Source organism: Astyanax mexicanus, chromosome 5 (genome assembly GCF_023375975.1).
Source record: "Astyanax mexicanus isolate ESR-SI-001 chromosome 5, AstMex3_surface, whole genome shotgun sequence".
Classification (NCBI taxonomy): Eukaryota; Metazoa; Chordata; class Actinopteri; order Characiformes; family Acestrorhamphidae; genus Astyanax; species Astyanax mexicanus.
The window spans coordinates 16503139-16513095 of NC_064412.1; the positions used below are offsets into that span (position 1 = coordinate 16503139).

The 9957-nt window shown below is 35.6% G+C and overlaps 2 protein-coding genes across 3 annotated transcripts; one reads left to right on the forward strand and one right to left on the reverse strand.

Annotated features, from left to right (window-relative positions):
* The first annotated feature begins 3512 nt into the window (after positions 1-3512).
* On the forward strand, positions 3513-6913 carry tspo (translocator protein). Of its 2 annotated transcripts, none has more exons than XM_007254288.4 (4): positions 3513-3674; positions 5813-5987; positions 6166-6304; positions 6473-6913. In XM_007254288.4, exons 2-4 carry the CDS (start codon positions 5815-5817, stop codon positions 6644-6646), a joined length of 486 nt encoding a protein of 161 aa, XP_007254350.1. In that variant the 5' UTR covers positions 3513-3674; positions 5813-5814; the 3' UTR covers positions 6647-6913. The 2 variants fall into 2 exon arrangements, with proteins under 2 accessions (XP_007254350.1, XP_022531471.1); XM_022675750.2 differs by lacking the exon at positions 3513-3674 and adding an exon at positions 4595-4632.
* Positions 6693-9833, reverse strand: LOC103031109 (ubiquinol-cytochrome-c reductase complex assembly factor 2). The gene is made up of 4 exons (XM_007254284.4): positions 9647-9833; positions 8436-8510; positions 8227-8296; positions 6693-7237 (listed from the first exon to the last, which is right to left on the reverse strand). The coding sequence occupies exons 1-4, from the start codon at positions 9782-9784 to the stop codon at positions 7128-7130; spliced, it is 393 nt and encodes a 130-aa protein (XP_007254346.2). The 5' UTR covers positions 9785-9833; the 3' UTR covers positions 6693-7127.
* Between the last annotated feature and the right edge of the window lie 124 nt (positions 9834-9957).

Genomic DNA, 9957 nt, shown 5'->3' on the forward strand with positions numbered 1-9957 from the left:
GTGGATGGAAAGCAGAATTTAGAGGAGAAAAAATAGATGGAAAATGTTTTGTCATTGAAACATATGGGGAGAGGCAGAGCTACATGCCATACTGCAACCAGCCAGCAGAGGCACTAGACCTGGGGTTGCTTCTCTTTGTAGAGATGCGCTGTTTATTCCTACAGTATATACAGTCATACGTTAAAACAAACATGCTAACTGAGGTAACTAACAACTAAGCTTGCCAACCTCTGAGGTAAATTGACATTATCTTGCTATCTGGTGAAATTTTGACACTCTAGTGTATTACCTTTATAAACATATATCTCATATTAAGCATGTGTCCTGCATTGCTGCATAATTTAGGGTAAATGTATGCAGTTTTAACAAGTAAAATAAGTTACTGATTGAAAGCACCCAAAGACCACAGAAACCAGGCTCTTCTGTTCATAAGTATCAAAAGGATTAGAAAAAAATAAACACTGAACTGTTACAAAAGTCCTAACCAAAGTTGACTCTTTGACATAACAGTTTGTCATAGTCCAAGTACCTCCAGCTTCAATGGATTCTGCCTTTTAAGAGTAAGCTCCTCCCCCTTACTTTAGATAGCACCTTCATTGGTCTGTGGTCCTCATATGATTCATGTGGCTAAGCAGGTGAAAGGAGATCCAGAGAGAGACAAACACATACATACAAAACCGTGTGGCAAGAGTCAGAACTAAGAGAAAATTAGCAGCATGTGTAAAATTGTGTAAAACATTACCTGAACATCACATGTTCATGCAGCTTGTCCACTCTGAGATGTCATGAACTCACATTATATATAGGTAAAACAGTTAAACCATCAAAGGAAAGTTAAGCCATTAGTTTTAAATGTTTTAAGCGTTTAACAAGATGATAAAGCATATTAATTAAAAGGTTACAATATGCATTTCTTATGTATGAAGAACCATTTAAGCATTCAGATAATTCTTTGAGTTGTCATGAGTCTCTAAAGCACCATTGCCTTTGCTACAGATAAAGAGCTTCTAAAGAAACACTTTGTCCTGGGCTAGTTTCCTTTCAGTGGAGACTCTACATTGTACTCCTGTCTGAGCCCCAGTGTGTCAATGCTTTAGTTTTAGACTGTTTCACTGCAGTCTTTCCCTGGGTATTTGGTTAATTTAAGTGATATACGACCATTGAGTTTGATGTTTATAGAAGAATGCTCTGCATTCTTAACAACAATGCACTAAATAAAATATAGTAATCCCTCATAAGTTTATATTATGAATATTTTTCCAAGTATTAACTAGAGTTTTAAAAACATAAAAGTTTGACTGACTTGCCCATACAATTACAATAATTAATTATGTTAAATTTGCCATGCCCATTTAGTAGTGTTCTGTTTTATTTTCCATTTCAATCAACAGCCCTTTTGCTCTTATAGTGTTGGGGTGGGAAATTCAGGTCCTGGAGGGCAAGATTCCTGTAGTTTTTTTCCCCCTTTTTTGCTCAACAGCCCTCATGATTTTATGGTACAAGAAATTAGTAACTCCAATCCTGGAGAGTCATGGAGCCCTGGGGAGTCAGATTCCTGCACAGTTTTGTGCTTTTTGATTCTACTCACCTGTTGATTGGCAGGTTTAGTAAGTAAATCAGCAAACTGTGCAAACTTCAACCACCTGTTCCACAACCATGGTGGATTGTGCAGGAAGAATTTACCATTTTAGAATTGCTATTGCCACCATGTACCATTTTTTGTATATGCAAGGGACAGATAAGCAATAGTTAGCAACCCTTACATTATCTTAAAACATTATCTGAAATGTTACACTTCTAGTGTAAAAGCTTTACAGTTAGACAGAGGCAGTCATCGTAAAGATTCAAAAAGCAGATAAAAGCACATTTCACGCAAGTCAAGGATATGACTACAGAGATTACAGATCTTTAAAGGATACACAACTACTTTAAAGCAAGCAAGTATTCAGTAAGATTCAGTGCAGTTCATCACACAAAACTGGAAAAATTATATTGTCATTATAAAAAACCCTAATAGATCATAGCTTTCAAGAGAAGGAAAAACATCAAAAATTTCCAATAAACATCAATGTAAAAAAAATTATTTCAAGTACTTTTGGAGAATTTCTATCAGTCTATTTATTGTGAAATATTAAAACAATGTAAATAACCACCACCTTGCAACCCCTTGGTCCTACTGGTTACACTTGTCATGCTGCTTGGTCAGAATGATCACACTGGTAGTCTAGTTAAGGGCACATTATAAACAGTACTAATAATTAATAGGCACTAGCTCAGACATTATTTTAACCTAATGTCTAAATTGATTTGTACTTATATGTGTATAACATTATTAAGCATTGAAATGTAGTAATGTTTAATAATGCATTAACTAGTGTCAATTAATAGTTAACAATTAGTTGAGACATTACTTACTAAAGGAACAATACTCAATAGTACTGTTATCAAGACCCTTATTGTAAAGTGTTACCAAAAATACCCTATACTGGTTAAGCCTGATCTAGCAATGCTTTTTTATCGAAAGGGGTTTTTGACATGCAGGCCATGAAAATTACCCTTGCTTTTTTGTTTGTTTCTTCAACACTAAAGGACATTTAACCCAGTGCAAAAACGACTTTATATATACATCTCCTAATCTCTCCTCATCCAAGTTTAGTAGTGTTATTTCTAGTTCTCATCATATCAACACATTTTTGGTAAATCAAAAACTAAACTTTGTAATACAGCTTGGCTCAGGATACAACCTACTTACCTAAAAATGAGAAGTTTGTGTTACTTTTTACTTTTTTTTTTAATTATGTTGATTTGCATCTGGTGCTTTTTTCAGACAAAAACAGTCGTATTGCTAAGATTAGTGTAAGAATTAGTGTAATTTACTTAGGTGTCTAAAACTTATATATATATTCATTCATATGTCTCTGTGCAATAAAATTAGGGATAGTAAGGGGGTAGGAATAAAAGCTGAATGTTTTTCTATTTACAAGTTAATTAAAGTGTTGGAACAAGATAATTAACAATTTATATTTCTCGACTGAGAAAATGTATTTTGAGCCAACAAATACATGATCATACAGCTTAGAGTTAGTTAAGCAATAAATTCTAGCCCTGATTCTTAGTTTTATTGCCCATTGTCTGAACTTATGTTTTAAAAATCGTATGGTCATTAAAATTTGAAGACATGTTGAAGATTTGTTGGTTAAAAAGTGTATGAACCCTGTAAATTATTAAAAGAAAGAAAGAAAGAACTTTCTGTCCAAAGCAATGTCATTGATCTGAATGATCGCAGATCTTTAGAAGCTCACTGAGGTGAAAGGCGTGTATCTGGCGTGCAGATGTGCTGCTCGAGCGTGCCGCATGTTATACAGATCAGCTGAGCTGTACACCTGAGCGGAGAGCGCGCTATTACACAAACGCAGATTCGCTTCTGCGGCAGAATCAGCGCTCGTTTGTGAACTTTCAGCACCTCAGCTCAACATCATGTGTATCACATTACATCAGACAAGGAACCGACGGTCAGTTTTGTGGTTACGAAACTCAGCGGGTATGGCGCCTCATTTCGTAAATGCCTACACGCCCACTGCTGCACTGTTATCTAAAAACTCAGCTCTCAGCGTCACTGCGGTCTGGAGGACACCAGAACCATTAGCTGGGGGACTAGGGCCTGTCACTTGAAGGTAAGACGACAAATTATTGCGTTATTGGAGTGGAAAACATCTTGCACAACAACACAAATCTGAACTAACCGAGCTGTGTGTCTGTGGGCTGAATGCTAGCTAGCTTTTTAGCTTTCCTGCTAACCCAAGGGACCTTTATGTTACTTAACGAGGAAGCTTTCAACTTACTTTTAACCTACTAGTTAACTTTAACTATATTTTAGCTACTTAGGTTAACTAAAAAACTAATAATCTATTAGCTTAGTTACCCATGTGGTATTTGTTTTGAGTGGAACATGTCTCTGCAATGATTAAACCTAGAATAATAACGATATAACTAGTAAACGTTAACTAAACTAGTCCTAATCCTATATTCATAATGCCATACATAAATTGCGTGTTTCTTTGGAGCTTCAAGGCTTATCGTGTATTAACACGCAGTGTGATATCCGAGCAGCTACTCCCAGAGCTTCTTTGTTGGCAGCACAACAACAGCAGCGTTGTGAAGCTGATTACATATCAAACCCCTGCCTTTTCTGCGTCTGTGAGCTGACTAGCTAACTAGTTTTTAAAAAAATAGGTATAGTTTCAGTTTTCCCAATATTGCCACGACTTTATTTCACAATTAAGTCAAATGAATTATAGTCTTTTTATTGTAACGTTTTCGATCATTCTCCTGGTGTTTTAAGTTCTAAAGCGAAGACTAATGCAGTAACCCACAGAAAAGCCCAACCTTATACAACCTGTCCTTGCCAAAAGGTCACTGACTTTACTATTTATCTAAGTACCTTAGTGATTCAGTGTGTCTGTTTAGCATTTTTATGTGACTTCGCCATTTTCCATTAAACAGTTTAATACAGTTTTACTGTCCAGAGTGCTTTGTTGACTTGTGGCAGATCACTAACCGTTGGCTGTTTTTCTCTCCTACTGATAAAGATAAGCACTTGGGCTGGACCAGAGTTTTGGCAGAAGGCTGCTGGTATGCACAGCCAAATGTAAACCTGTTAATCGACCTTACTCTCACTGAGACACAGAAAAAGCTGGTTCTTCAAGAGAAGTTTTTTGAAGTTTCTATAGAACCATGACAGGCCATGATAAAAGTTTAAACACGCTCATTAATTAATATTTGTTCTTTATTTGTATTACATACTACATTGTAGATTAGTAACAATGACTTATAACTTGGTGTGCTACCAACAAATGTTTTTGTTTGTTTGATGAGATTGATTAATGTGCTATTTACCTGTAAATTGCAATTACTTTTTAACGAAGAAAACATGAAATAACAAAAAAAAATCTATTAATGAATACATATGCAATTAAATAGTAAAAGTGTTTGGCCTTCACAAACACCTGACATAAAATCCAACCCTGGTTGTTTGGGATGAGTCAGAGCACAGAGTGAAGGAAAAGGATTTGGAGAACCTTTCCAGGTTCAGCCTCATTAGGCCAACTGAGAGAACAATGCCAAGAGTGGGCAAAGTTGGCAACATAACAAAAGCTGCTACTTTGAAGAATCTAAAGTACAAAACATATTTTTCCTTGTTTAACACTTTTTGTTTACTTCATAATTGCATATGCATTACTTCATAGTTTTGATGATTTAATATTGATCTACAACATATAAAATTATGAAAAAATTAGATATAAAGAAAAAAAACATGAAATAAAAAGGGCTGTGTCCAAACTGGTGCTGTAAATGCTTAAATGGTTTATGCACATATTCATATAAACTACCTTTAAGGAAATGTCACTTTTTTCTTTTTTGCTTAGATTTGCAAACAAAATAACTGTGTGAGTTTATTTGACATGCACACCCCCAACTGGACCAAACTGTATTTACAACCATGTTCAACAGCATTCCCTTGTGGTAAAGCAGCCTCATGCCATAGGGATTTTACAGAGCTGAAAACAATGCACTGCATTCCCTGTTTTCCTGTTATCACAAACCTGATTCAAGCAGACAGTGAATGTTCTGTTCATGGGTTCTCAAAAAAGAATTTGCCAGTACCGTTTAGTAGAAATAGAGTTAATGAGCATTCCTAATGGGCTGTCCACATGTTGGGCTTAAAGGATCCAGCTTACTAAGAAATCCTGATCTGTGAATAATTAACTCCACCAATAAACAGACTTTTGATGATTTCTCTTCTGTATTATAGATATGTGGATTCCATTGTTGGGTCTGACTGCTTTACCACATGTTGGTGGGCTCTATGGAGGGTTCATCACAAGAAAAGAGGTGAAGACCTGGTACACTACACTTAACAAGCCATCATGGAGGCCACCCAATGCTGCTTTTCCAGTGGTGTGGACCACGCTCTACACTGGCATGGGGTTAGTATGTGATGGTGACCCTGTATTATTAGTTTAAGGATTAATTAAAATTAGGACACATGCTCATATCCACGTTTTACAGCATAGTAACCAATGATGTGTAGACAACTTTATTTACTATCAGCCTTTTGTCAAAACCTAATTATGAATGTCTTGTCTTAATTTTTTTCTGTTTTAGGTATGGTTCATACCTGGTGTGGAAAGAGCTGGGAGGCTTCAATGAGAATTCACTGGTTCCACTAGGGCTTTATGGCCTGCAGCTGGCACTGAACTGGGCTTGGACCCCAATCTTTTTTGGAGCACACAAAATAAAACTGGTGAGAGTAGAAGCCTATTCAGTTCAGTTTTCTTTATTACAGTTCCAATAAAGTGGTTCTTCAATATTTACTGCACTTCTACTGTACTAAGTTTGTATTTACCTAACTGTTGAGTGAAAAATATGCCCTGTTATTGTGCCTCACATTTCCGTACTCTTCTCCCTGCAGGCACTTATTGAGCTTGTGATGCTCTCGGGTACAGTGGCAGCTACCATGGTGTCTTGGTACCCAGTGAACCGTACTGCTACACTCCTGATGGTCCCATATATGGCCTGGCTCTGCTTGGCCACATCCCTTAACTACTGTATCTGGAGGGACAACCCAGAAACTAAAAAGGACTAGAGTGGACAAAAAGGAAACAAAATTAATGCACACAAACAGCAAGATATAATTTTCAACAGTCAATAACAAGAATCTGCCTTTAATCACATTAAGTGCATATTCAAGTGATATCTTATTATACACTTGGCAACCAATATTGAAAAAGTGTGAAAATTAGATTAGATGTTTTATACTAACATTTTGCCTGCTTCCATGCTAATTTTATATTGTTGTTTAAATTGCACTATGTAATTCTTCCAAAATAAAATAATAAAAAAATACATGTGACATGTTGACTGTGGAAATAATTTAGTGTGGTTTCTGTAAAACATTCAGCATATTTTAATACAATTTGGCTTTAATGTTTACAAGCCATGTACACATTAAATACAGTTTTTATACAACTACATTGCATAAGAAACATGCAGAGACTGACAGTAACAATAAGCAAAAATAACCATTTATAATAGTAAATGTGACAGGATTGAGTTTACAATGTAAATTACTGCTTTTCAGGTTTCTCAGGAGAAGCGTCTTCTGGCTTAGAGGAAAATCGGTTCATCAGAGTCTTCCACAATCCCTTCTTTTCTTCATCCGTCTGTTGCATACTTCCTGCATCATACAACAAAATAATGGGACCAAAGGATGTCCGGTTGCAGTCTCATTGCAAAAACAAACAGCCTTAATCATTACAACAAATACATAAGTACTTAACATGAAGGACATCTTGTGGTCAAATGGTAATACTACATGAGCATGTACAGGTTTATACATGAAATGTATTTTAGATAAATGCAGAGTTGTATGCAAAAGTGTGTGCACCTCTATTAAAATGACATGTTAATTTTCTGTAAAAAGTTAAATTCTCAAGAAAAAACAAACTGCATATTTTAGAGCACACTTTCTATTTATCTTCATAAATAAAATTTATCATAAAAAGTTTGTTATATGTTCCAGCACATTTCTAGACAATACAACCTGTCCAGATCTGTTAAACAAAACAAAAACAAAAATTGTGCATTTTAATACGCAGAGGTTGTGTATGACTTACTTTTACATAAATCTTAAATGTGCTTCCTATTAACTTTTTGGACACTTTAAAATCCAAAACAGTAATACACTTGGGTTCTAGTATGGTCTGTACGGTTGATGCAAATCATACTTAAAAATCCTACTATGATTATAGAACATAGCATACAGGTAAATAGTGAGCAATGTGATTCCATGACCTGAATAACACTGCCATTACAAGTTCTGTCAGAAAGCACTCCCCAACTTCTATTCAGATTTTGGTAAAAAAATACACTGTTTATTATAAGGTCAAAATGTCAACCTGTAGACAAATCCAAATAAAAAAAAACAAAAACATATCTGCTGATGGTCCTTAAACAATAATCATAACATACGAAGAAATGCTGATTAACTCTGGCAACCCAGTACAATAAAATGGACTTTCTTTATTCCTGTTCCTTATAAATGACTGACCTTACAGGTATGTTTTTCACTTATACATATTTAACTGTAAAAGGTAAGCTCTTTCAGAATAAAATGATGATGATGGGAAAAAAAGGATAACATTTACCAAAAAAGAAAAATCTTACCTGATGATAATAACATCCGGCACTCCTCTACTGTCACACCAGTAAAACTTGTGTCTTTTGCTCGAGGAAACTGGAAAAGTATTAAAGAAGCTTCTTTCAATAAACATAATAAAATGTGACACACAAATGCATTATATTACAAGCTCTCTGAAAATAATACTATCATGACAAGCATATATATTGAGTAAACTCTCTGGGTTTAGACCTACCTTCTCTTTGTAAACATTGCTGTTGATGCGAGCCAAACTTTCATACATCTGATCACATTTTTCTGGGTCAGAGATCTATTTAGGAAAAAGATAAGTAAATAAAATAAATGAATTTTAAATTATTGTAATCCATTTCAGTGTAATTTTCCTTTAAATTACTGTACAATTCTCAAAAATACCATCTTCATCAGTAGTTCTCAACCCTAAAGTGCCAATGATGTTATCATGCTGTAGAGTGCTCAGAAAAATTCCTTTATTTTCACTGCAGAGTAAATTTGGTAGGTATAAATGGAAAGAATGAGTCCTAATTAGCAGTGAATATTAAATAAGCATTAATTTTTGGTTGCATTAAATCTTTTAATGTTAATGATGGAAAAACAACTTTAATACAACCGTTATTAGGTTGGCATCAGTTAGTGTTGGGATTCTGTCATGTAATCATTTAAAGGTTTTGAATGGTTGGGCCTCTTCTACACTCAGGATATTTCTGCAGGATTTCTGCACTGCAAGATCACAGTACAGGCTATAAGATCAGAACACAAACACTAAATTTATTAAATGTACAAACAATACATATATACGCATAACGTTTAATCAACATAAAATAAACATGCAAAAATGTATCAATTCTGATGTAGGTAAGTGAAGTGTAAGTGTAGGTAAGTAAAGTCTGATTTAGTTACATAATGTTGATTGCCCGTCACTGTGTGTTAAGGGCAATAAAATAAAAACAAATACACAAAAAAATATTGTATATTATATAATGTGCGTAACAAGTGAAACTTTGCGCTGAGAAAAATGCACATCTAATTACAGTGGCCCTATAAACAATCCTTAGCAGTTCAGTATATTAAAATATTAAAGTATGTAATATAAAGTTAACGATTAACAATTAGTTGACAATTGTCATTGTACTAGTTGTCGATTATATCGACTAATCGTTGCAGCCTTAGTTTGTATTATGATGTTTTTGGAAATCAATAAAAAAAAAAACAGCAGTGGCATCACTATCTAACGCTAGTTAAAGAGAATCCATCACACATGTGAGTAATACACACTGCATGTGTAGTCAGTAAGCGAGGGGACAGTGTTAGTACAGGAAGACACAGCTGTGTTCGGTGTTTATCCAGATTCCTCCAGAGGTGACCGTGTCTGCAACACTGATTTGTGTGTGTCCCCCTAATCGTTATATAGCTGTATATAATCGTTACCTGCGTGTTTTCGCCCTCCCTGAACGCGCTGGCCACTCTCTGCCGTAAGAAAGTCCCCAGATCCCGGCCTTTTTTTGTTTCGTCTCTTGGCCATTCTTCACATAACTTCAGGAATCGACGGTACCTGGTGGCTGCCATATTTGACTGGGAGGAAGGTACAGAGACGCTTGTGAAGTCAGGGTCGCGCTCAGGGACAAACAGAGCGGCGTGCGTAGCGTTGGTTTAAATGCTGCATCTAAATCTCACATTGAGCAATCCGGCTTTCCGTAGCGGGAACGCGAAACGATAATCTCACGTGTTTCTTCCCATTA